The following is a 27,214-nucleotide window of genomic DNA, read 5'->3' on the forward strand; positions in this document are numbered from 1 at the left end:
ACAAGGGAAGTGCATAAGTACTTGTTTTAAGTGTAAAAAACTGGTGAAACATGAATAGGTATTTATTATATTTGGATGCAATTCATTGTACTACATGAATAAAGAACCATCCCAAGTAGATTGAGCAGAATTATTTGTATATATGCTAATTCCTGCTGACGTAAGTATTCTTGTATTCCTGAAAATGTAGCTCTTAGAGGGAAGGAGGCACTCCTTTGCTAATTTGACTTGCTATCTCAGGAGGAATGCACAGAACTTTGCCTTTAAAGGGCTCATGAGCCAGTTGAGAGTTTATGAACAAGGATCAAGTGACAAAGCAATGCGAGTGATTCTGTGGCATGTATCTACCAGAGGCTGCTTGATCAAGAAGGTGAAATTCATAATGACTTCCATAGGCACCTGGGGAAAGAAACATCATGAGGTTCTTGAGATGGGGAAGAATAATCCATGGTACAGGAAGCTACGGTGCTTCAACAAGCTAGACATTCAAAAGTACATGGATCCATACGGACCTGGGTGACAGCTCTGAGCAGCCAACTTCTACCATCTTCAAAATGTTAGAGTTTGGGGGAGATTCCTGATAGCTGAAGAGAAATAAATGTCACAGCTGTCTTTAAAAAGGACAAGGAGGGCATGGGAAACTACAGGGTGGTCAGCCTCACCTTACACTGCTGAAACATATGGGACAAATAATCCTAGAAACTCTTCCCAAGCACATGAAAACTTCAGTCACTGGGAATAGCCAGCTTGGCTTTGCCAAGAGCAAATCATGTCTGACCATGCTTGATTACCTTCTATGATTAGATGATTGGCTTAGTAGGAGTTGAAAGGGTAATAACTACTAAGTACTTTAGTAAGGCCTTTGGCATGATTTCCTGTATCTTCATAACCAAAGTGATGATACATGGACAGAATAAGAGGACTATTGGGAAGAAAACTGGCTCTAAGAATTGTGATCATCAGTATAAATCTGAGGTGGTGGCTGGTTCATTATGTCACTCCTGAAGCATAAAGACTTGGGGAAATTCTGTTAATGACCTGATTGATGGGATTAACTGTACCTTCAGCATCTCTACAAGTGAAAGCAGCTTGTAGGAAGAACAGTCAGTAATCTGGATGGCAGAGTTCCGGGGGACCTTGAGAAGCTGGAGAAATGAGATGACAGGGAACTCAGGACTTATAGTAAAGAAATCTGGGATGCAGTAACCCTGTGCAGCAGTATGGGTTGTGTGGGGGGCAAGTGGGGGGAAATTATATTTGCAGAAAGTACCTGGGGCACCTGCCAGAAAGCAAATATGTCAGCAGTGTGCCTTCACAGCAGTGCAGACCAACTGCATCCTGGGCAGTATTAGCAGATGTGCAGTCAGCAGATGGAGGAAAATTCTCTGAGCGCTGCATCCAGTTCTCCAGTACCAGAAAGACATTGGCATACTGGAGCAGCTCCAGCAGAGTAACCCCATAATGGTGGTCCAGAGTGCATGATATGGGAGGAGAAGGTCAGAGAACTGAGTTTGTTCAGCTTGGAGGAAAGAAAGAAGACATGGCCTTGAGCAACCTGATCTAAGTGGACTTGCTTTGAGTAGGGGACTGGACTCACGTGTCCATTTGAATCTATAATGTTGTATGGTTCTATGATTCTGTAATCAGTTTCTACGATATTAGAAGCAGGGAGAAAAGTATGTGAAAAGCAATTTTATCCTGCTCTGTATATCAGTCCTATTCAGAAAAACATATCTAATCTTTAATGGAAAAGTAGCTTCTGTTATTTCACCATGTTGTTAAGATTTTAAAATATTGTTTGTTACAATGAAGATTATATTTTAAAATTATATTTAGAAGCTAAGATTTAGATTCTTGACCTTAACTTTCTGAAGTGCTCTGTGAATTGCAAAATAAAAGATTACTGAATTGTTTTGTGTGTTATCAAACTGAATTACATCAATAACAAGATTAAAACATTTTAAACCATCACAAGACTCAAGGTAACAGGTATGTGCCATTCTGAATGCAGATAAACTTTGGCGTGGAATGAAAGACTTCATTGCCATGTTCCTTAGATTTTCACTAAAAGAACAAAAACAAAAAATACAAATTATCATTGCAAGATGAACCTCTCTTAGCGCACGGCGCCCCAAGGTCCAAAAGGTGTCCCAGCAGAAGAGCACAGACAGTGCCTTGAGTTGGTTGCCCTCAGGATTGGTCAGCCTGGCTCGGTGCTACTGCTTCAGATCCAACTGACCTCTCTGCTGGCTTGCTCAGGAATGAGCTGAGCCTGTGCTTCAAGCCTCACCTTTTATTGGTCCCCTAATCCTGCTCATGCGCAGTGGGGGCCCACCCTAACCAGGCACAGGTGGGTTTAACACAAGCTCATGCCCACTGCCTGGCAATTAGTGGCACCTGGTTGCCTCATTGCCTCATTTCACTACAAGTTAGGAATTCAGACTATGTTCCAAGCACACCATTCACTTCAGAATTCGCACATTTGTTTAACCTGAAGTTCTCTAACTGAGAAATTCAGCCTGTGGCAGGCACTTAAAAAGGAAATTTTTTAGACTATATAAGAAGTTACCCAATATTTAAGCATCAGAAAAAAAATTACTGAAATGGGATGGTTTAGATGAATTATAATTAAGACTGCTCCCATCTGCTCTTGTAATACCACCCCTTCCTCAGTTTTCCTCAAGATATTCCAGGTCACCTCACTGCAGAAATGGTCTTTTGCTCCATAGATTTTATATTCTCTTCAACTGCTTCCTGTCCGGCAATGCACTTTGCAATCACAAGTCAGGTCAAACATTTCATTCCAACACCTGTGATGGTGCTTGAATAGATGAGAGTTTGTTGGTACACAGTGCTTATTGTACTTATTAAAATTAAAATACTTATTAAAATGTACTTATTAAAATGCTTATTGTACTTAATTAAAAGTTATGGAAAGCTTCACAAAATTTCAGACACCGTGCCAAAGCCAAATAGCAATTAATTGATATTTATCCCCGTTGGAAAAGCAATAGTTTGTGGGTTTTTGCTGAAAAGTAGTCAGCAGGCTGATAGTAATTGCAATTAAGATAAAAACATTGTTTTCAAACCATGTATTTAAATAGTCATCACATCCATAAGCAAGCAGAGATGAACAGATTTCAAGAAAACATAAGGTCAATTTTTAAATTCATATGGCATCTTTACAAGAACATACTTAAAAAATATATAGAATAGAACTTCCTGCATTGTTATGGTGGGCTGTAATATTAACTTGCCAGAAAGCAAATACAGCAATAATATGTACTGCAGAGAACTAGCTATAATAATTTTAAAACTATTTGAATTAAACATATTGTTCTTAAGTAAAGCTGATTTTTGTATGGAACTGTTCCAGAGCTTGTGACTTAATTAAACGGGAATGTGGTTTTGTGTGAGTATAACTGAGAGATTACCTTACAAGTAAATTCTTGAAAGAATACTTTCATATTTTCACTGACTCTCATACATAATGCATCCCAAAACGGACATGCATATTTTCCAGATTACAGTCTATGCTTATTATATTGCTTTAAAAATGAATTATATATTATAACATAGATTAAAATAGCTAAAAATAGAATAGTGTATATAAATAAATCTTTTATATACGTTGAAGCAATCTTTTAATAATGATGACATGGGCTTGTAGAAACAGGGAACAATTCCAAACTGATGAGTGAAGGAAGACAATGTAAGAAGTTATTTGACAACATCCTTTCTATTAATGAGTGCTCTGCATTGTCAAGGAACAACCTTTGCCCACTGAATTTCTGTTCTCACTAGATAGCCCTATTAAGACTGAAGGGTTTGTAGAAGACAATAATATGCATCACTTTGCTCCTGCTCATGTGATGATATCTGATGGTCCTATGCAAAATAGTCCTTAGATATTAAGAAATGTCAGTGCTAACACAAACTGGTGTCAGAAAACAAATCTCATATTTCAATTCCTTACTCATTCCTCTTATCCTGTAAAGTATTGGAGATGTTCTGGAAGAAAATAATGCAAACAGTGACACCTGTCACTTTCCATTGCCATCGTTGATTTGCAAAGCACATATTTCTGAATGCCAAGATATTTACTACTTCTTTAACCACTACTAAATGTTCCTCTGATATTGACCAAGCACAACACCTCTTTTCTTGAGGTATCCTTAACTGAGAATTGCCTATATGACTGCCACCTTATGAGTAAAAATCAGTGCTCCAGAATGACCAAGGACAAAACAAAGAATATTATTAATATTTTGGATTTGTAAGTCACATACTTGTGGTAAATATGTTTTGTATTTTGTTTTCCAAAATCCATTTAAAACAAAAAGTTACATTCGTTGAAGTAAAGGTATTTCTTACCATATTGTATGTTGATTCCCTTGGGACATCACAAAACCATTTCTTCAGACTGGATGTTGTATATTAACATGGAATCTGAGTACCATTTTATTTGTTTTCATTCCTTTCTCACTGTGTGATACTGTATCTTCCACAGCATTCCATGTAGAATAGAAATCTTTTAAAATTACTAACTCCAACGTTTGTTAAAACTGTCAAACAGGATTTTTCACCCCAATGAATGATAGCTCTTAGTTGATTACATTAGCAAGATATTTTCCCTCTCTATTCAGTACAGAGAAGCTCCTGCAGAAGATGCTTCACCCTTGTGCATGTAACATCTCATGATATGCACTGGATAATCCAGATTTAAGAACAACATGAATGTTGTTCATAACAAATGCAGTAAATGTGGTCAGATTTTAGGAATATTTTAAGAAATAAAATTAAAAACAGACACTGTTTTATTCAGATCTAGGAACTTACAAAAGGACCAGATTTTGAAAACTTTTAGCTATTCCTTTGTCAATTCTAATGTCATATTTGCAAACATTCTCTACACATAGCAACAGATCTTTAGAAAGTCTCCCTAATCCAACTTGTGTTTTAACAGCCATTGGTCTCATGCGAACAAATAGCTCGAACTTGAAGCACAAAGCAAATACTGCACCCTAAATTAGATAACTTAGCCAAAACCATCCTTCCTCTGTAAAAAAATTTAATTTGAAAAGCTCTGTATTTTCAGTTTAAAAAATCACCAGCTTTAAGCCATACATTAAATTTTGTGAAGAACATAATAAAACATAGATCTTATCTAATACTGTTCATCATCTTAGGGTTTTTAGTTTTCTCATGTCAGGCGCCAATGTTATTGTTACCTGGAAGCAGGGTGAACAAGCATTGGAATGGGTTGCCCCGGGAAGTAGTGGATTCTCCATCCCTGGAGATATTTAAAAAGAGACTGGATGTGGCACTCAGTGCCATGGTCTGGGAACTGCAGCAGTAGTGGATCAAGGGTTGGACTTGATGATCTCTGAGGTCCCTTCCAACCCAGCCAATTCTATGATTCTGTGACTCTATGATAGTTGAGCTGCACCACTGACATAATGAGGTCATCATTAATCACTAGGGAAATCGTGAGTACAATGAAAGAAGACTGAATTTCCAAAGGGCAGATTTTAAATATACATTACAAATGCATTTGTAATCTCGAGACTAGACATATATGCTTTGTGAGCTTTCTGGATATTATCTTCAATGTTTGTCATGAACTATGTACTTCACTTCTTCAAGAATTCATACCAAAGGACTTAGAACCAGTCTATAGAAGCATACTAAACTATACTGAACTATGAAGCAGTAGTATTTGAAATTAAAACTCATGATGCAGAATTAATTTGAATGGTGGATTACAGGGCACTGGTAAAACCATCACTAACAACTTCCAAAATAATTGATCCCATATGAAGGCTTTAAAGGACTTTACTGAAAAAGAGAACAACTTGCATTCCTCCACAAAATTTATTATGATTAATAATTAACTATGTGTGCTAAAAGTGTTAAATTATAGGCTCATCTGAGGTTTTAAGTATTATTTCTGAGAGAGTCTCAGTGCAACACCTATTCAAATGCTGTCACAGTAGGAGCTCTGCTTTGAAGTCAAACATCTCTACTTGTCCATGGTTCAGGTCAATCTTGTAAACTTAAGCAGAGTGATTTATGATGTATAGCACTGTCAAAGATATTAGAAAACACTTTTTTTTTTCCTAGTAAGTAAACTTCAGTGACCAGATCTGTTTACTCCTACACACACTGACAAGTCCTCAGAAACCCTAATCTTAGCCAGACTAACCCATACAAAGAATCTGCACATCCCCATCAGATACTATCTTGAAAAAATAATCCTTTGCTAAATGAGTTGGTTTTTTAAACTAAGTTCTGATTGGTATAAACATTTTTTATTGATGCAGTATTTTAGTTCTGATATTTTGTGGGTATTTTTTTATTTTCTGACATTATGTTGAACAGCATTCAGAATGTTCCACACGGGTTCCTGCTCAATCAGACTCTCATTCCTATATTCAGAAATAACTTCCTCGATTCTTCCATTGATTGCGGATATGTTCATAAATTTTTTTAGCTGTTAGTATGCACATATTGATTGATATTCAGGTTTCTTCAAGGCTTACTTGCAAGCAGCAGTAATTTTTCAAATATGATCTAAGATATGTCATAGCCATGGCACTAATGTGAAAGTTGAAAGCAAAAGGGGAAGATAAATGAAGTGACCAAAATCCCATACATAGATAGCACAGGCAGACACAAGGTGATTAACCCAAATGGAGTTGCCAAGGCAGAGAGTTTAGATGCACCTGGCCTATCATGAAATACTAAGTTTTAGTTCTCATTTTTTATAAGCACAGCACCATGTAATAATAAGCACAAACTCAAAATTGATTCTGCATCTAATGTGATATAAGTTTATGTGAGTACTCTACAACCAGGCCAGGGAATGTATTGCTTTAATCTAGGTGAGGTAGCAGCTTATGCTGACACTTGGTTAGGTCTCTCTTTGAAGAGATGTTAAAATACACCTTCAGCTGCAATGGAAGTGCACACGCTGATTGCAAAGAACATGATTAGATTGTATCAGTGAATACAGGCAGAGGAGAACACTTAGGCCACTGAAAGGTTTCATTAAAAAACATGAAAAAAAAAAAGGCTTCTCCAAAACACTACCCTTTCTATAGAAATCCTAAAAACAACATTCAAAAGTCTGCACAGTGAACTATGATATTACTATAATTTTTTGCACTTCAGAAACGTTTAATGAAGGTTGAGATCAAGTGCCATTTCAGTTGATATAAAATAAATTTAACTGCAATCTTTCAACCCATTTTCCTAGCACAAATACCTAACTCCAGAATGTATCATTCCTGACAGTTCAAATCTCTCAGTATGTAAAACCATCATATAAACAGGGAGAACTCCATCATTACAAATTAACATTTAACGAAGAAATTTTGATGATACAGATTCATTTTGATAGAGTAAAAACCAATTTATTTGTGGTGTACCCTGCCTGAATAGCAGCAGGATTTGAAGAACTGTATGAACCTTGAGACCAGGGTCATGAGTGGTTTTGTCAAACAATCTAGTTTGGAACTACGGAATAGGGCCAGACCAGTATGGATTCAGTACAGATTGTCTTCCATATAATGCTACGGAGGAGTGCTCAAATATTGAGTTGCTATATGTAGAAAAATAAATGACTGAACAAAGTTTCAAAGCAGTACAGTTACTAGTAATGGTAGCTATGCTGCTATTTATTGTTGCTTCCAGGCTGTTAAAAAGAAAGATGCTTGTACTTATATTAGGTGTCTACTTAGAGCTAAAATGCTAAAACTCACATATTTTGCATGTCATAACACCAATGAATCCTACTACCAATTGCACATTGGACTTTTGTTATCATTTACTATCAGGCACAGGTTAGCTTTCTCCTACTTCTGCTGAAGTCTAGGAAAGATGGACTTACTGGGTCATCCCTCAAAAAGGAATAAAGCTGTCCCTTACACACTTGAAGTCACATTCCTGAACAGGAAGAGTATGTTTTGTTGAAGAGGACAAACTGGAAATATAGTTCCATGCACTCTTCTTCTCCACTATTGAACCATGCTGCTTACCTCAAGTTAAGTTCTCCACATCTTCTGCTATTCCTGGTTGACATGTATAATGCTCAAGTTCAAACAAAATTGCATACACTGAGAACTATTAGATATTAGATTTTTAAAAATTAATTTCACAAAACTATTTTGAAATTGTCATCAGTATCACATAATTTACTTACATACCTCTTCTTTCTTCACAAATATCAGCACCAATATTGCCATCTGGGTAGCAAGCACCATGATTTGAAAACTAAAAAAATGAAAAAAACCACAACAATTTATGCATAAAAATAATATTGAATAAGAGAGCAATGCAATAAAAAATTCCAGAAGCTCATGTATACTTCTTCATGACTATTATTGTAGAGTCCTTCCAAAAAAATAGCAATATTTTTCCTGGAAACCCCCAGTGACATCAAAATGATGTCATAGTCTAAGAGGCAGGCTTCAGCTCACTGATTCAGTCTTAAAGACTCTTTCAGAAAGGAAGAATAAAGATGTTCTTAAGCAACTGTGCTCCACTAAAGAAAATTATTATTTCTCTATCATCTGTTTCAATTATCATGGTAACTAAGCTTCATGCCTAGTCAAGGACTCCTTTGAGCCATAGGATGCACAAACTCCCCAAAAAGATAGTTGATTTTTTTCATTTTCAGTGAGACTAAATTTTCACCCATAGTATCTTGATATGGCAATACAAGGTACTATCCTGAGGCTGTAAATGAGACACATTTCTTTTTCATAATTTAGTAAAGTGTGAGGCAAACACTACATGCCTAGGGCATTAGCAGGTAGGAAGAAGGAAGCCGGGTTATAGCCCTTGGCTCCTCTCAGTCTTGTGCCAGCTGATATTGTGCTTAACAAATGAATGAGTGGAACAGTTCTCTTCTTCAGCCTTCACATAGTCTAAAACAGATACCTTAAAAAAGAGTGAAAATAAACAACAGACAAAGGAAAGAATGTAATAAAAATTATCATAAGAATGTATGGTTACAGTGTAATTTTTCAGAAATCAAAGTGATCTTCCCTTAAAAAGCAGGAATTGTACATAAATATGGAGTATCCAGGTAGGTCTGCATAGATAACAGCTTTTTTATCATACTCTCCTTTTTGATACTGCAGCTGTACTGTAGCTACCTGTGTCTTCAACCTGCGATATTTTGGGGCAACCTTTTCTTTATTCTTCAGCACATACTAAGCTTGTGAGAACTTACAGTATAATTTCAATACCAAATTAATATTGAAAACCTTGTTTATATATACTGTGGTTATGTATACTAAGTTATATATACTGTGCTTAAAATCTTCACTGCATCCAACTGCATCGAAAAATATTCATGCATTGATACAAAAGGATCTCCAGTTTTATTGAGATTTCATTTGAGCCAGACCTTTACCTAAAAATATCTTTCTAATAGGAGGTCTGTTAAGCACTTTATGTGGGAATCACAACAAAAAGACAGGATCACAGTTTTCATCCACAGAAAATTCCCTTTCACTTTACAAGAAAGTTGGAGTCTGATTAAGAATCCCACAGCTGATGTAAAAGTAATAGCAGATCCAGTTCCAAGTAGTATACAAGAAATATATGTCACTAGCTGGTTATTGCCTGCAGAAACTGTAACACAGTGCATTCGTATTGTCACTTACTCTTTTTTTTTTTTTTTTTTTTTTTTTTTGAGAAAAAGCATATTCCAAAACAATAATCAAATGTTTGCCTTGCCATTACTGAAAGGATGGAAATGATAACAGGGTGTTAATATTACTTAGGCTTTCTACAGTCACAAAAAGAAAAATATATATTTTCATAAATCCAGAGGATGGTAAAAACATAGATGCAAACAGAACATAACAATGCAAAGCACTCCCAATGAAATCAGAGAAATCAGAGAACAACTACAAGTTTACAGATTTCTTCCCTTTGCCAAAAATTAGTAGCACGTGTGCAAATACTACATGGACAGATCTTATTTAATCCAGACTCAGATTCAATGCTGTCCTGTGTCTTTGTGACTTGCCAATTTCCTTTTTAACCATTTTGCATAGATATGGAAAGTAGTAGGGGTTTTTGTTACTTAATCTCAAATGCTTCATCCCAGATTTATGGTATTGGATGGTTTCCATCCCATCAGTTGAGAACTGGAACCTTGACATAATGACACAGTTTATGGGATGATAGATGCTTCCTATTAACCCTTTTCCTTCCCAGAAGGGGAAAGGATGTAGAAAAAGGAAACTATGGGTTAGAAGAAAATAAATGAAATCATAACAATAAAACAAAAAAGGTATAACAGGAAATATCTCCCAAGCAATAAGTGAAAGAATAAAGTGTGCCAGGAAAGGTTTAGATTCGATGGTAGGAAAGATTTCTTTACTGAAAGGGTTATCAAGCACCACAACAGGGAGCCCAGGGAAGTGGTGGAATCATCTTCCCACAAGGTATTTAAAAGATGTGAGATGTGGTGCTTAAGGACATGATTTAGTGGTGGACTTGGAAGTGCTAGGTTAGACTTCATGATTTTAAAAGTCTTTTCCAACCAAAAAGAGTCTATGATTCTTTTCTATGATAATAATGGGAAAATAATGAAATATATTCAAATACATACAAAACACCATTGCTGCAGGGCAGCCACTGGGAAAGTCCTCAACTGGACTCAACAGTAAACAGGAATTGGGTTCAGGAACGTACAGACTGGGAATGTATGGATCAGGATTGAAGGCAGAAGAATGGACAGAGTCCTCCCAGGACTCCAGCCATGGAAGAAGAGAGCTTGACTCTCACAATCGCTCAGATTTACACCGAGTGTGATGCATATGTGATTATTGGAATATTTTGTGTGGTCAATTTGGGTCACATTTCTGTTGCGCTTGTCCCCAGAGAAGGGTTACAGGTGTGAGCCCATTTCCACCCCTTCATTTCCAATTCATAAGTTTAGTAGAAGCAAGCAGTGACCTTGGCTTCTATAGGAGTAAGTACAAGCATACCACTCATATTCTTCCTTCTGCAATAGCCACAAACATCGAGTGTTACCAGTCCTAGAAGCAGACACTGTCTGAAAAACATGCTGTTAATTTCAGAAAGTGAATTAGCTTTAAAGAGACATAACTGACAGTAAAATTACTAAAAAGAAAGTTGGTTCTGTCCTAACTCAAATCAGGACACACAGACAAGGCAGGCAACCGTTTCAGAGCTCATCTGTTGTTCTATGACCCAAAATTTCACAGAAAAACACAATGTGAAGGGTTGGAAGTAACCTTGAAAGATCATTAAGTCCAACACCCCCTGCTAGGGCAGGATTACCTAAAGTAAGTCACACAGGAACTTACTTCGCTATGAAACTATATGATATACATTCTGAGAAAAAGGATTACCTATATGGAGAGGCCCAAATTCTTTCCACCCAAAAAGCCATTTACAGGATTTATAATCCTGTCAAATGCAGACTGAGAAAAGATCAATAAAACTGATTCATCTTAAAGCTGTACACCAAGAGAAATAAGTAAATAAAAAAGTAAAAAAAAAAAAAATGGTAGACATATGAATATTTATTTTCCCCTATTTTGATAATTCTACTGTCTAATGCTGGAAAATTTACACAACAGAAAAAACACCCCATGCATTTCAAACCAATACTGCCACCTTGTGAAAAAAAAATTAAAAATCTTTCACTGTTTCTGTTGATTTATCCTGCAATTATTTGGAACAAAAGAAAAACTCTAATTTTACTGACATAACCCACTGAATAAATTGTTTCTGTCAAGTAAAAGCCACAGGCCAAATGTCAAAAGCATAAGACACAGAGCCTGGAAAAAGAAAGAAGAAATATACTTTTAATTAAAAACTTTTTTTTTAAAAAATAAATCTGAAGCTGCTAAATAAGAAAAAGAAAACAGAATTTTTACCAAGAAGATTCAATTGAAGACATTTAACTAGTACTTCTGTATCACTATTTTATCTTTCATTTTCATTCTTTTATCTTCAGTTTTTAATCACAGCTGAAAATATAAAGATCCATTCAGTTCAATATGAGATATATAACTAAGCCTACCAATTAGAAAAGGATTTATTTTCTTCCAATAATATTTTATAAATATTTCACATGATACACAAAAAAACATAGTAGCAACGGTATAAGCATTAAGATGGTGTCTGGTCTCAATTGCCTCTAATGTTATATTATACACAATTTTATATTTTATTTTGTTTTATTTTATTTTGTTTTGTTTTATTTTATTTTATTTTGGGTTTATTTTATTATTTTTAGCTTAGTTTTCTTAACTATTAAAGAGGCAGAATGTATGTAGGAAGACTGATAGAGACAGCAAGAGTTTCATAGCCTGGCATACACTCATCCATATATTCTTCAATACACTCAGTTTGGTCACTATCAAGGATACCAGATGAAATGAAGAGGGAAAACCACACTGAACCATACCTCCTTTGTCTACATGACCAGATTCAGTTTTTGTTGAAAACAGCAGGCACATCATTTTAGTATAATGCAGCTCACAGCTCTAGCAAACCCATGAGAGCTGCTTTCTTGTGCTAAAGTTTGAAGCACACTTTTATACTTTTAAAGTGAACCTCCCAGTCACCCCCACTTGATTATTTCCTCCATTTTTTTTGTGGCAGAATAGAACAAGATGTGAAAAGTTGAATTCCTTTCAAATTAAACTAGATCAAGAAACGCATTTCATCTGTCATCAACAGCAACTGGGTGCATAATCAATGGAAAGGCAAGAAGAAACCCTGCTTATAGCAGCTTCCCCTGAAATAGATGCAAAGTATGCATCAAAACCTGAGTACTAAACATGTTGCCCATGCAAACTCTTGCCAATATCAATAGGACCACAAGTAAAGTCACATTGCTTTCACATCTTGAGTGTGGCTTAGTATATTTCAGTGGAAAAGACCACTAGCACTGTAAACTCTCTGATGCAGGACTTCTTTATTTAGATATAATTATTATCACTATTATTACCATTATTATTGTTGTTGTTGGATACCATATCTTCTGGACCTATCACGTTTTAAAGAATTGTTCCTGTCTTCTGACAGAATTACTACACATTGATTATAATAAGAAGTTATTGTAATAAAAGCTTCAGTGGTCAAAAAGTCTTGGATTAACTTATTTTACATACAAAACACATGTTACAGATGTTACAAATTTGCTGATTAGAAGAAAAGATTCAGCAAACACAAGTTTTGCCTGCCCTCATTGCCTGTATTATAAAATTTCTCTTGTTGAATTACAGAATGAAATAATCTATATTTAAACTAGCTCCACAGTGGATTTGGGTCACTCATGTACAATGTAAAGTTATGGACTGTATCAGATAACTGGTTTTGCATTTTCCCGGAAGAAGATCCACTACTTAAGAGTAAACTTCATCAGAAATTTTCAGAATGAAATAAAACATTGAAGCAATGCACTGTTCTAGGAAAAAACCCTGGTTACGTATTTCACTCAAAAATTGGAGTCTGCAGTAGTCATGTCGTAATAGCTATGTCATTCCAGTGCTTTATTTTGAACCATTTTAATAATAACAACAATAATTCAGTTTATCATAAGTTATGTATCTGGAAAATAGAAATACTGTCCTTATAAAATTATGTACATTTTACATTATTTTGCTACTTCCCAAGAAAATCCTTACTAGCTCTGAATATTTCTGTCCCACCCTAAAGAGCATATCATAGAATCATAGAATTGGCTGGGTTGGAAGGGACCTCAGAGATCATCAAGTCCAACCCTTGATCCACTACCGCCGTGGTTACCAGACCATGGCACTGAGTGCCACATCCAGTCTCTTTTTAAATATCTCCAGGGAAGGAGAATCCACTACTTCCCTGGGCAGCCCATTCCAATGCCTGATCACTCTCTCTGTAAGGAGATTCTTCCTAATATCCAACCTAAACTTCCCCTGGCACAACTTAAGTCCATGCCCTCTTGTCTTGCTGAGAGTTGCCTGGTAAAAGAGCCCAACCCCCCCCTGGCTGCACCCTCCTTTCAGGGAGTTGTAGAGAGCAATGAGGTCTTCCCTGAGCTGCCTCTTCTCCAGGCTGAACAGCCCCAGCTCCCTCAGCCTCTCCTCATAGGGTCTGTGCTCGAGTCCCTTCACCAGCTTAGTTGCCCTCCTTTGGACCTGCTCCAGGACCTCGATATCCTTCCTAAGCTGAGGGGCCCAGAACTGGACACAGTACTCGAGGTGCGGCCTCACCAGGGCTGAGTACAGGGGCAGAATCACTTCCTTGGACCTGCCAGCCACGCTGTTCCTGAAGGTATGTTTCTTCCTTAAGTCCAGCCTAACCACATCCTTACAGCAGAGAATTTTCCTTCTGTTTATTAGTCCTGAGGCAACAGGCCTACAGAATTGTCTTTTTTCTTGGCAAAGTCTTTTGTTAAATGTTTGCCATGGTTGCCCACAGTCTTGGGTCACCATGACCACAGTGTAACTCACATCACAAAACAAGTATCAGCTGCACGTTAAACTCAGCCCTTGAAGTCTTCACCACATTTAAAGGTTCACCTGTTGCATGATTCTGTAAAGTAAGAGACATCCCAGGGTGGATTTCAAATGGATCGTTTTCCATTGTTTTAGGATATAAATGTCTTACTCGGCTATAAAACCACCAAGAAAATGGTAAACGGTTGCCCTTGAATCCAGTATTTTGCAGTTAACATCTGTAACCTTTTGAGAAAGGTGCTCAGTTTATTTTAAAGACAGTAGATGGGAAAAACTCCTACTTTCCTTAGTAGATTCTTCCCACTGCTCACAAATGACAACTTAGACGAAGGGATTGAGTCCATCATCAGCAAATTCGCAGATGACACCAAGCTGGGAGGAAGTGTGGACCAACTTGAAGGCAGGAGGGCTCTGCAGAGGGACCTGGACAGACTGGAGAGCTGGGCCGATTCCAACGGGATGAGGTTCAACAAGGCCAAGTGCCAGGTCCTGCACTTTGGCCACAACAACCCCATGGGGAGCTACAGGCTGGGCACAGAGTGGCTGGAGAGCAGCCAGGCATAAAGGGACCTGGGAGTCTGGATTGACAGGAAGCTGAACATGAGCCAGCAGTGTGCCCAGGTGGCCAAGAAGGCCAATGGCATCCTGGCCTGTATCAGAAACAGCGTCACCAGCAGGTCCAGGGAGGTGATTCTGCCCCTGTACTCAGCGCTGGTGAGGCCACACCTCAAGTACTGTGTCCAGTTCTGGGCCCCTCAGTTTAAGAAGGATGTAGAGGTCCTGGAACAGGTCCAAAGGAGGGCAACCAGGCTGGTGAAGGGACTCGAGCATAGGCCCTATGAGGAGAGGCTGAGAGAGCTGGGGCTGTTCAGCCTGAAGAAGAGGAGGCTCAGGGGAGACCTCATCGCTCTCTACAACTCCCTGAAAGGAGGCTGTAGCCAGGTGGGAACTGGACTCTTTTCACAGACGACCTTCAACAAGACAAGAGGGCATGGTCTTAAGTTGTGCCAGGGGAGGTTTAGGTTAGATATTAGAAAGAATTTCTTCACGGAGAGGGTGATTAGGCTATGGAATGGACTGCCCGGTGAGGTGGTAGATTCTCCGTCTCTGGAGACATTTAAAAAAAGACTGGATGTGGCACTCAGTGCCATGGTCTAGCAACTGCTCCGGTGGGTCAAGGGTTGGACTAGATGATCTCTGAGGTCCCTTCCAACCCGGCTAATTCTATGATTCTATGATTCTATGAAATGTGCTCACTTGCTATGTAAAATCTGTCATTACCTGCCTTATTTTTCTATTATACCTTTGCACCTCAGCATTCCTAATCAGACTTTAGGGACAGATGTAGAATTACACAGTCAGGTGAGACTGTCTGCACCTTCCCTGCCCCGTACCGCTTTCACTGGACTCAGCTCTCTGGAGCTTTAATTTTTCAGGCTTCTGGTGTTCTACTGGCAAACAGGGAGAAAAACCTTGGTATTATAATCCACCTTCAAATTGCTTTGTCTTTGTTCTGCTTTTATTCTTTTTTTCCTCCCCATTAACTGCTGATTTAATGTATTCTGAACACTAAATTCCAGTCCACCGCTTAAAATTCTTGAAAAAAAAAAAAACAAAAATACCAACAAACAAAAAAACCAAACAAAAAAACAAAAAAACCACAAAAAAATAAAATAAAAAAACCCAAACAAAACCAAACCAAACCAAACCCAAGCAAGAGGAAACCAAAACCAAAGCAAAGCAAAGGAAAACCAAAACAAAATACCAGAAAAAGGGCTGCGAGGCGCCCCGCCCCACCGGCGCGAAAGTCCAAGCGCTGATGAAGTTTGGATCCTCCCACTTTCCTTCCGAGCCGTTGTTTCCCGTTGCCATAGTGACGCTGCCGGTGGAACGGCGCCGATCCGGGGCTCCCTGCGGCCCCGCGGAGGGCCTGAGCGGGGCGGTCGGTGGCTGCGGGATTTCAGGGCGGAGGGACGGTCGGTGTCCGGAGGCGGCCAGGAAGGCGGGGGTTCCGGTAGTAGCTCAGCTGAACGAGATGTGAGTAACTACACGGAGTAGATCGCGGAGCCCGCAGGGGTATGTGTGTGCACTGCAGAGCGGACTACAGCTCCCAGCGTCCCACCGGCGCTGCTCTGCGGTTCTCCGGGAAGCAGAGGAGGGCGGGCGGCCTCCCCGCCGCCAATCCTGGGAGGTATAGTTCTGGCAGAGAGGGACGGCTTCAGGGCTGAGTTGAGCTCAGCACGTCACTTTTTGTGCTCCGGGAGTCCGCTTAGCGAGGAGGATGTTGCTCCTTGCCTCTGAGGGAGCGGGTCTGGGCTGCCTCTCCTCCCCTTAATGCGGGCGAGGGCTGAGGAGAGGGGTCTGGGTTGGGAAGGCAGTGGGGGACGCCAAGGGACACTTCCCCCATCTGCTTGCACCCATCTACTAATCTCGTACTTCTGTGGGTCAGGACATTTCCCCCTGCTGTCTGTCACTCTATCATTGCAACTTCATCAGGTGCTTTCTGGATTCTTAGTCTTATTTTGCGGTTCCTAACACATATTTTGAAGCTTTTGTGGGTAGTTTTTTTGTTTTGTTTGCTTTTGTTTTGCTTTGTGTGTTGTTTTTTTTTCTTTTTTTTTTTTTCCTTTGAGCTACTAGGGCTGGAGGAAAAAAAATAAAATAGCCATACCACTGATGTTTTCCACAAGGAGTAGAGAGCTAAGGTTTTTAATATTCAAATTTGGTAACATTTGCAAAAATTGGAGAGTCAGATTGAAGGGGGATTCTCACATCACAAAGTAATGCTTTTCTTAGATTTTGCTTGTTGGTATGGAGTGAGGTGCTAAGATCAAACCTCTGCTTTTCCTTCTCATGTTTTAAGCCAATAAATTATATAAATAAATAAATTTAACCCAATTAATTATATTATAAACGAGCACCCTCATACTGTGTTGAAAGTTAATATTTTCTTTGTGTAGCTGTGAAAGCAGATAAAACACTATGGAAAGTAGAATGTCAGAAGATATTGAAGGAATTGAAAAAGAAATAGAAATGGAATTAAGCAGAATCAGTGTTTCTTCCTTCGAAGCAAATGATCCTGACACAGAGGTATCAGATGAAGCTTTGAGTGACAGTGAGACAGTAAGTATTCCATGGGCTAAACCTGCTTCTATTTCTTCTTGGAAGTAGTATTGGCATTGGAAAGCCTATCTGACAAATGAACTTAGTCCTGATGTACTGAACTTAGGTATTTCCTCTGAATAGTTGTCTCAGTGGTATTACTTCATGAGAATGTCACCGGCAATGGTGACAAGACAATGAAAGAGATGAATGTTAGTATGTTTAAGTGAGAAAACCAGACTCATAGATAATGATTTACTGTAGAATCCTCTAGAGGTGGAAGATTTTATTAAAGCTAATAAGGTAGAGTAAATCTGGCTGAATAAGCCAGCGATTCTTCATTTAAATCTGTATTTAAATCTTACAAGAGACTGACCTATGTTTGAAGACTTCCTGATATTAGTTGCATATAAATTGGTGCTTCCAGTGCTTTTTTTCAAGTTACTTTTTATTTTGGGGAAAGATGTAGTGAAATGAGGCAACCAGGTGCCACTAATTGCCAGGTAGTGGGCATGATCTTGTGTTAAGCCTACCTGTGCCTGATTAGGGCGGGCCCCCACTGCACATGAGCAGGATTAGGGGGCCAATAAAGGGTGAGGCTCAAACTCACAGGCTGAGCTCAGTCCTGAGCAAGCCAGCAGAGAGGTCAGTTGCTCTTGGAGCAACAGCACTGATCCAGGCTAGTCAACCCTCAGGGCTATAGGCTCAGAGCACTGTTTGTGAGTCTCTGCTGGAACACCTGGTTGGACCTTGAGGCGCCATGCCCTAAAAGAGGTTCATCTTGCAACAGAAAGATATTTTGCTCTGACATATACAATTGGTAATTTGGGCCCTTTTCAGTTATTTTAATCTTTCAGACTTAAAGCAAAATGATTGGTCTATAGGATATTAAAGTAGAAGATGTTGGGTCATATGTGCCCGCTAAGCAGATGTTTGATATGACAAAGCTAGGCAAAGGCATCCTGGTAATTTTTTATGTAGTCACATGCAGAGTGGCAGCATTTTTAGCACAAGAAGTCTTGAATAGAAATTACCTATGTAGTAAAGCAAGTTGAAGTATCTGATTTACATGCATACTTGAAATTTAGTAAATTTTAAATTATTTTTTAAAGAGTCTGTACATTTTTAAGAAAAAGATCCTATGCATCATAGGGATTTGTTAATATTCGACTTAACCTTTCCTTAGTTTCTTGGCCCAGTACAATTAAAAGGAAAATGTTAATTGAAACGTGTTTCTAAAGAAAGTGGAAGATACATTACTAAAATGTGTTCCAATCAAAATATAATTAGAATGTAATTAAAATTGAGAATTATTAATTGTTCAGTGGTTGATAAGATAATCAGAAGAGTAGGAATTTTGAATGAGTTTTGGTAGCAGTTGCAACTAAATCTCCATCAGTGCTTTATATGTGAAGCCAAAATGAATCTGTATTTCTGCATGCCAAGTATTTGCCTGCAGTGGTGGCAGTAAGATGAAAATATAGAATTTATGTCAATAATAATGTTTTTTTTAGATTTCAGATGACTTGCCAGAATCAGTTTTCTCCTATTTAAACTTTATAAAGAGCAGAAATCAAGATGCCGAGAAGCTTATACTGCAGGATTCAGAAGATGAAGAAACTACAAGTAAGCCAGGATCATGTTTATGTACCTTGAGTTGCCAGCGGAAGTTAGACTAACAGTCATCTGTAAAATAGTGCAAAAGTAGAGCAAGAAGTAAAGCCTATGGCATCAGCATCTGAATGCATGCAGAAAATCTCTATTAGCAGAAGAACCTGTGCAGTGCTGTCTTCTAGGATAAATATCTGAGTATGAATCAGTTTTTTCTAAGATCATGGCAAGCTGCAGAATCATTCTGCATATAACATATATAACACAGGCCAGACTTTTAATGAGAATCTGAAATTGCCAAGGTCATGGTTGATATGCCAGAGATTGTCTGTTCCATTTTATTTTTTTGCATCATCTTGGGTTTCAAAGTCGTTTAATATAATCTTTGAAAACAGAGGTTCAGTATTGGCTATACTTTTAATACTTGAGGAAAGTTTATCTTTATCTGTTTCTCTAATGGACACTTACTCCTTTTCATTAGTTTTTTTAGGGTTTTTCACCAGTTTTGTCCTGTCTGATAAAGGTTCTGCTGTATTTTTCTGAACCGAGGTGTTCTGCTTTGTTCTGTGCTGTAGAATTCTCTTGCACATTTGCTGTCACTGGATTCTTATGATAGCATTGCTTGTGTTCCACTAACATGTATTTAGTGCTTTTAATGTGGATAAATGATCCACTCATATATGAGTAAAATGGGAGGGGGTGTGTGTAAGGGTTGGAAAGGAAAAAAAAATTATTTAATTTAAAGAAATATTGTGGTTTAGCAGCATAGAGTGGAACTCAGTACTGGTAAGGCATTTTCTCTCTGTGTAGTAAATTATTTATTTATTTTTTCTTCAGGTAATGTTTACGGAGTAGTTTCCTGTCATGCTTCAGATTACTCGGCAAAATTGGCTTCTGAATATAATGAAGATCCAGAACAAGTGAAAAAAGGGGTATTCTCTTTTTTAAACAGTATTTATAGGGAACAAAATTCTATTAAGTCATCTGTATAATTTACACTTGCTTTGTTAACTTGCTAAGGAGACCTGCAGATGTATTCAGGGTTTTTTTTGTCAAGACTCTCCACAGTTTAAGATGAGTATGTATATCCTGTTCTTTAGAACTGGGGCATCAGCTGTAATACACCATTTCTATAAATTTCAAAATTGGAATAAATTCTCTGTGTCAGGAGTAGAGATACTGAGCACAAAAATGAACAAAATTAACCAAAACTGAGTAATCCTTTATTGGTAATAATTTGCAGAGTATTATCTCAGTAGTATGATAACGCATTTGAATGATGATTCATACTTTGAATCGCATCATTCTTTCTATGGTGATTGGGAGGACATCCTAATATTATCTTGCTCCTAATATATTTCATTATTTTGTAGGAAATGTAAATATAGTAATCTGTGTTACTTTAAAATACAACTCAAGAATTATGTACGTACCTGAGTTCTTTAATGTTTTCATGGGATTTGACTGATTAACTTGCTGAAGTTCTTAGTAAAACAGAAACCTGTATTTAATTCAATCAGTTTTAATTTTATTAGTGAACACTTCTAAAAACATTTTTTTTTTGTTTTCAGAGCACTGTTTAGAACAGCAAAATTACTGTATGTGACTTCAGTTGCATTACAAATATTAATTTGTATCCCAAGAATGTGATGAACAAATGATAAGCAGGAATGGACTTATTTCCAATAAGGAACAGAAAAACACAGCAATCTTTGTGCCCATAGCATTGCTTCCAAATAGACTTCTGGAAAATTTACTTTGTAACTAGTTCTTCCCCTATATGTGTAGCAGTATTAATGCATAGATGTAGTTCATAGTTCCACAACTATGGAAGTAAGTAAAGCAAACCCCAAACACAAAACATTTGTCAAAATGTAAAGTACATTAGGAAACATACAGATACAGTACATATTTTTGGAAATGCTCCAATATTTATTACTGTAGAAAACCATACCTTGACTGATATGCTTGCATTATTCCATGTCTAGGGAATCCAATCTTAACTAAATTTTGTATTTTTGTACTTGTCATACAACAAAAAACTTACCTTGTTATAGAAATTTTTTATAATGTTCTGCTTTGAAATTTTGTTTCTTGTTTTTTAATGACAATATTAAATTATAATAGGTACTATTTGAAATTAGAAAAGAAGACTTGCAGGTTGCTGCAACACCTAGTTATAATAGTCAGTTGACCATTGATGAAGTGGTCACTGATGACCATTTGTTACAGGTAAGCAAACTTATTAGTTATTTGGATGATTTGATCTTTAGTGTAATCTTACTATTTCCTGCTTTCTGATTATGAGTATCATAACATTCTATGTAAAGAATTACACATTACAGCATGCAAAAATGTTATACTTCATGAACTGGACATGAGCAAATAGTCTTGTGCTTTTATCTCAGTTCAGGATCACAAAATTATCCAAGTCTTAAACATCTTGTTAGAAAATAATTCAAAAAATTCTAGCCAAAAATTATTTAAATATGAATACAAGATGGAAGCCAGATTGGAGGCTCTAAGCAGATAGTCACATTGACTGGGAATGTTTCCCTTCACCACGGCCTTGCATGGTTTGGGGTGGAGTGCATCAGTTATAAAACTGCTGCTGACAGCCACAGAGACATTGATCCTGAACCAAAATATAGTCCTGAAATACACACTGGTAGAGTAAACATTATTGTAAACAGGGTCAGTAAATGTGCATCATGATAACAAGATATCTTTTAAAGACTTGTGGTCGTAGTTCTGATTTCTTTTTTGGATGTTTATTGCTGGCTGTATAAGCAAAGAATCCTTTCCTTGTCAATACTTTAAGACTATTTAATTTTCCTTACTGGTTATTAGGAGATTAAGTAAAATGTTTGCTTGGTTGATTACAAATTCGTAGCTGATGCTGAAATGAGCATAAGCTTTACTCATCATGAAATAGAAGAAAAGTGTAGACAAGAGTTTGAGCAGTGGGAGAAAAGACAAAGGGATTTGGAAGATGAGAAGAGGAAAAAGTGGAAAGCTGAGAGGGAAGCACAGGAGAAACAGAATGAAGAGGAACACTCAAGAAGGATTCAACGTCTGGAAGAATTTGAGGCTGAAAGAATAAAGTTAGAGCTTCTTCATAAGGTAATTAATGATACTGAGGCCAGTCTGTTCTCATCTAGACTGTCTAACTTCAAGATTTAAGGTGAAAAAGAGGGTAACTATCACAAATTGTAATTCCTAAACTCTGTCTACTTGTGATACCAAAGTGAGATGTAAGATATATTAAAGTAAAATCCATTGGGTTTTATGTATTTATGCTTTCATCAAACAGTGAATTAATTTGCTATACTATATGGTAAATTATTCTCTAGGCTTTGCCCTTGCCAAGTTTTTATGACACTGGCCAAAAGTATAGAAATGAGACTTGTGCTAAATTACAAATGAAAAATTGTCACTGTGCCTTAATATTACTTACTTTGGACCTCCCACCCAAGTTTTACATTTAGATGAAAAATCATAGTTGAAGTAATTTGAACTAAAATTACAGAAATGCTGGTAATGTGGTTCATCTAGGTGAAGTTTACAATACTCCTTCTCCTCTCCATCTGGGAAGCTGAGTTAGGTTTTATCTAATGAGTTCTGCCACCATAGAACACAGCTCCAAATGTTGACTTGTTGCATTCTCAGAGTGTATCGTTATCTTTTGCTATAGCCCATTGTGCATACTGAAGGATAAAAATTTGACAGGTCTTCACAAAAGAGCATAAGAATGTGAAGAAATATCTCTTACATTATTATACTTGTGGAGCCACAAGTATGTTGCCCCACATTATTTATTATTTAGCCTAAATATTTTTGATTTGAGAGACACATTAACACTGCATTTTCAGTTAACTGATTTGTAGCTTTCTGAAGAGGTGGGTATCTTGATCCTAGAAAGGTGGGAGAGCCTACAGCAGCATTCCACTACTTGAAGGGAACCTACAGAAAAGCTGGAGAGGGGTTTTTTCACAGGGGCAGGTAGTGATAGGACAAGGAGGAGTGGCTTTAAACTGGAAGAGGGTAGATTTAGGTTAGATACCAGGAAGAAATACTTACCTAGGAGGGTGGCAAGACACTGAAATACGTTGCCTAGGGGAGGCTGTGGATGCCCCAACTCAGGAAGTGTTCAGGACAGGTTGGATGGGGCTTTGAGCAACATGTGGGAGGTGTCCCTTCCAATGACAGAGGGCTTGGAACTAGATGATCTTTAAGGTCCCTTCCAACTGAAACTATTCTGTGATTCTATGATAAGGTGATTCAAGACATCAAAATTAAGGAAAGGCGTAGTCAGTGAAAAGACCTTTGATCTCTCTGTCTGTGCTTTTTAACAAGCCTCAAAATTGATTAGACTCCCTCTGCTCTTTGATGTCATGAATCATTTTTTGCTGTAGAATGGCCTTCTTTCTCTATAGACAAGGTGGGCCGTGTCCCCATTTAAACACCTGTTTTGGAGATGGGAGTTGGGAGACTTAACTTTTGTTACAAGGGTGTAGAAGTCAAGTCTATTGTCTGAACAGAGTGCTTCTGAACATGCATGAAAAACAGGACTTAAGCATCTTGGAGACTTTATGTTCCAAGTGGAAGTGCTATTTAGTTCATATTGATGCCTTCATATCCTGCTGTGTATTTGATTTAGCTCATACTGATGTATCTTGGTTCCACCAACAGTTATAGTGGTTCTGGATCAGCCTCTGCATTTTAGGTACTTAATGTCTGCTAAGTTTAAGTCACATATATTTCCAGATCATTTGGAATTTTTGTTTTGATTTAGAATATGTTGGGCAAGGAGGGAATCTTAGTAATTTGTAAAGAGTAAGAAAATAGACTTGAATTTTCATTTCTCATTGAGATACAAAATTTCAGCGAAAAAAAACCCAAAACCAGCTTTACTGAACAGAGTTCCTGTTTGAAAGATTTGAAGATTATCAGTAACCTGCCAGTTCAATTACAAGGGGACTGTTCGTGCTGCTTTCAGAGTGTTTGTTTCTGTTATGATTTTATTATCTACCTGTACTGTGAATTGAACTTTGAATTGTACTTTGAACCTGTTGTTTCATAAGTAGTTTTCATCTTTATTAGTAGTGCAGAATTTGTACAGGAAGGTGGCAATTCTTTGGGTTAGTACAGAGATGCCAACTCTGTATGCATCTTTCAGTAGTTGACCAAATTTGCATTATTGAAGTATCCAGCTGTTTACTTTGATCCTTAGACACCTGAGCTGCTGATGGTAATTCAAGCATTCACAAAAGTAGGACGTTGGACAGTCACAAGATAGGGGAGATTAGAGAGAAAATGGTTTGTGATGTTCCAGGTTTTGTATAATATTCATTTGAGTTAATTTGTTGTGCAGAAACGCCAGGCTGCAATAGAAGATGAGATACAGAAAGAAAAGAAAGCTTGGAGAGACAAAATGAAGCAACGTGAGGTACAGTTCTACAATGAGAGAATAAATGTTACTCTGGAACTGTTAGCAAACCAGATTCTTTATATTAGTGTGTAAAAAATATGTGCCAATACCTGTCCTATTTTAAAAGTGGTTGAAGTCTATCTTAATTTTTTTGGCTTAGGAATTGATCATGAAGCTACAGCTGCAAATGGAAGAAGAGAAGAAGGCGTTGGAAGAACAGAAAGCAAAAGAAAACCAGCAACTGGCAGAACAACAAAATACAGCAGCTGTGAAAATCCAAGCTAGATTTAGATCATTTTTAGTCCATAAAAAATATGGTCCCATCTTAAAAGAATGGAAAGATGAAATAAAAAAGAAGCAGAAAATACTAGAAGAAATAGAGAGAGAAATGAAAGAAAAAGAGGAAAAAATTAAGAAGCGAATGGAAGCAAATAGGCAAAAGAATGAAGAAGAAAAGAAGGGACAAGAACTTGAAAGACACAATTATTTAGAATGTATGAGGAGGCGTGAAGAATATGAAAAAAAGAAAGAAAACCTTAGACTTGAGAGAGAACAACAGCTGCAAATAAGAGAACAGAGAAAACTAGAAGAAAAAAGAGCAAATGCTCTGATGAGTGAAAGTGGAGAAAACAACAAAGAAAACATAAAAAAGGATAAGCACACAGAAAATTCAAAAGTAGCAAGAGAACAGAAGGAAATAAGTAAGCAAGTAGAGAAACAAAAAGTGACTGAAATGATGGATGAAACAAATAATTGCATGATTCCATCAGAAAGAAATTTGACACCAACAACAAACATGCTAGGCTCTGGGAGGGAACATTCTTCTCCAGTAAATAATGAGAACACATACATGAATTATCCGGTAGCAAATGCAGAAGAAAATTATTCACAAACTAGAAATCATAATAAATCTGTGAGCAGTCATGCTTCACAGGATGAATACATTAATTTTGGAGCTAATGACACAATAGAAAAAAGGGCAAACAATATATATAATAGTCCACCAAATGTCCAGCCAAATGTTAGAAGCAGAGAAGTCAGTGATCAGTTATCTCAGTCTGAAACAATGCAGAATTCTGTGTTTCTAATGGAAAATTCTAATAAGGAATTCAGAGAGACCTGTGATGGAATTCAAGATATAGCTGATTGTTCCAGTAGACTAATTCTTCCTGATATTGAAAAGAAGAGAATAAAATGGATGAACACATGCAAATCTTGGTCTAAAATTTATGACGAAAACCAAAGAAAGCAATCAACTATAAAAAAAAGACAAAGGAAAAATGTATTGAACAAGATGCCTCCATTAAGTGCACAAAAGATAATTGATAGTGGCCCTTGGAGTAGTCTGCAGCAGGTAACTGTACAGAAGATTTAGAATCAAATAGGAAGCCATAGCATTACATTTTCTTGATATGTGAGCAGAATGCTGTTTTGAAGGAGGATATAGATTTCAGTGAGAGTTCTTCTGCACAAATGAAATAAGGGCAATGAGAAGGACTTTTGAATTCTGATTATTGTGGAGCAGTCTGCTGTGGGAGCAGTATTCAGATGACTGGTAGCTCTGTGAAAGGCAAGACCTCTTAGCTCCTATTTTCTGCTCAATTAGCATGTTTCACTATTGTACGGGTGTCCACATTTCATCCCCTGCTGACCTGTCCCCTTTAGAGTTTTGAGAAGACTTGTGTCTTCCAGAAAGAAGACATGGCAGATTATTTATAGATGTTGTCTTGCTGTAAGGAACATGTCTTGGTTCCCATCCCTTACTTTTCTTCATATCACTTACTAACTTATGCTTGCCTTGTGGTCTTATCTTCCTATTCAATCAGAAATAACATGCTGCACTACATTCACTTTTAGTCTGAACTATTTTTGTCTGTGCTGGCACCCTCACTCACTTGTTATTTATGATGGAATGATGGGAAACAATGCACACTCTTAACTACTCTGCTTATCATTAATCTTCCATCCACTCAAAATCAATGTCATTAGCAAAGCATAATTTTTTTCTATTATAAGGTGGATGTTAAACGAATTGTTGATAACTTCTCCCATTTAACAGATCAAACCTATCTCCATCCTTTTGGAGATAAAAAGATTGACATTAGCTGTTTGCATTTTCTGAAGTGTTAGTAGAATGTAGTTTTGATCGCCCTTTCTTTTGAAGAAGGTAACCATAGTGGGAGATTGTACAATGGATGTTCAATATACAAACAATTAATTTTATTTATCAATACATGCATGTAGGTCACAACACTTACACTTGAAGATTTGCCATCTTGTAGCCTCTCAACGTTGTCTGAGTGTTCAAACCTTCAAGCTTTGACGCTGAGGCGCTGTGGATTACTTGCACTGGAAGGACTAAGTAGCTGCAAAGACCTAAAGTATATCAATGTGGAGGTACCAAGCATATTTGATTCTTTATTATAACCCAGGAAGAACTGCCAGTTTGTTGCTTAGGTGATTATGCAGTTATGTCAACTATATACAACTTGTAGTGCTTTAGGAGCATAGGATTATCAACAAAATACTTTCAAATGTGAACAAAGTTATACCAGCAGATTTGCGATGTATATAG

At 37.4% G+C, this 27,214-nt stretch overlaps 2 protein-coding genes across 2 annotated transcripts in view; one reads left to right on the forward strand and one right to left on the reverse strand.

Annotated features, from left to right (window-relative positions):
- Positions 1–2,950: 2,950 nt before the first annotated feature.
- TSPAN19 (tetraspanin 19) lies at positions 2,951–16,298 on the reverse strand. Its single transcript, XM_030449748.1, is given in 8 exon segments — positions 2,951–3,115; positions 4,375–4,520; positions 6,370–6,470; positions 8,200–8,274; positions 9,459–9,642; positions 11,756–11,828; positions 11,928–12,020; positions 16,261–16,298. Coding segments are annotated over 7 exon segments (810 nt in total). The 5' UTR covers positions 11,994–12,020; positions 16,261–16,298.
- A 1,179-nt stretch (positions 16,299–17,477) lies between these two features.
- LRRIQ1 (leucine rich repeats and IQ motif containing 1) overlaps positions 17,478–27,214 on the forward strand; it is a 106,769-nt gene continuing 97,032 nt past the window's right edge. The window contains exons 1-9 of the mRNA XM_030465526.1: positions 17,478–17,618; positions 19,112–19,223; positions 20,046–20,140; positions 21,336–21,440; position 21,902; positions 22,102–22,331; positions 24,583–24,657; positions 24,800–25,993; positions 26,884–27,036. Coding sequence (XP_030321386.1) covers positions 17,478–17,618; positions 19,112–19,223; positions 20,046–20,140; positions 21,336–21,440; position 21,902; positions 22,102–22,331; positions 24,583–24,657; positions 24,800–25,993; positions 26,884–27,036 — 2,106 coding nt within the window. The remainder of the gene's footprint in view (positions 17,619–19,111; positions 19,224–20,045; positions 20,141–21,335; positions 21,441–21,901; positions 21,903–22,101; positions 22,332–24,582; positions 24,658–24,799; positions 25,994–26,883; positions 27,037–27,214) is intronic.

The sequence above is a fragment of the Calypte anna genome, chromosome 1 (assembly GCF_003957555.1).
Source record: "Calypte anna isolate BGI_N300 chromosome 1, bCalAnn1_v1.p, whole genome shotgun sequence".
NCBI lineage: Eukaryota > Metazoa > Chordata > Aves > Apodiformes > Trochilidae > Calypte > Calypte anna.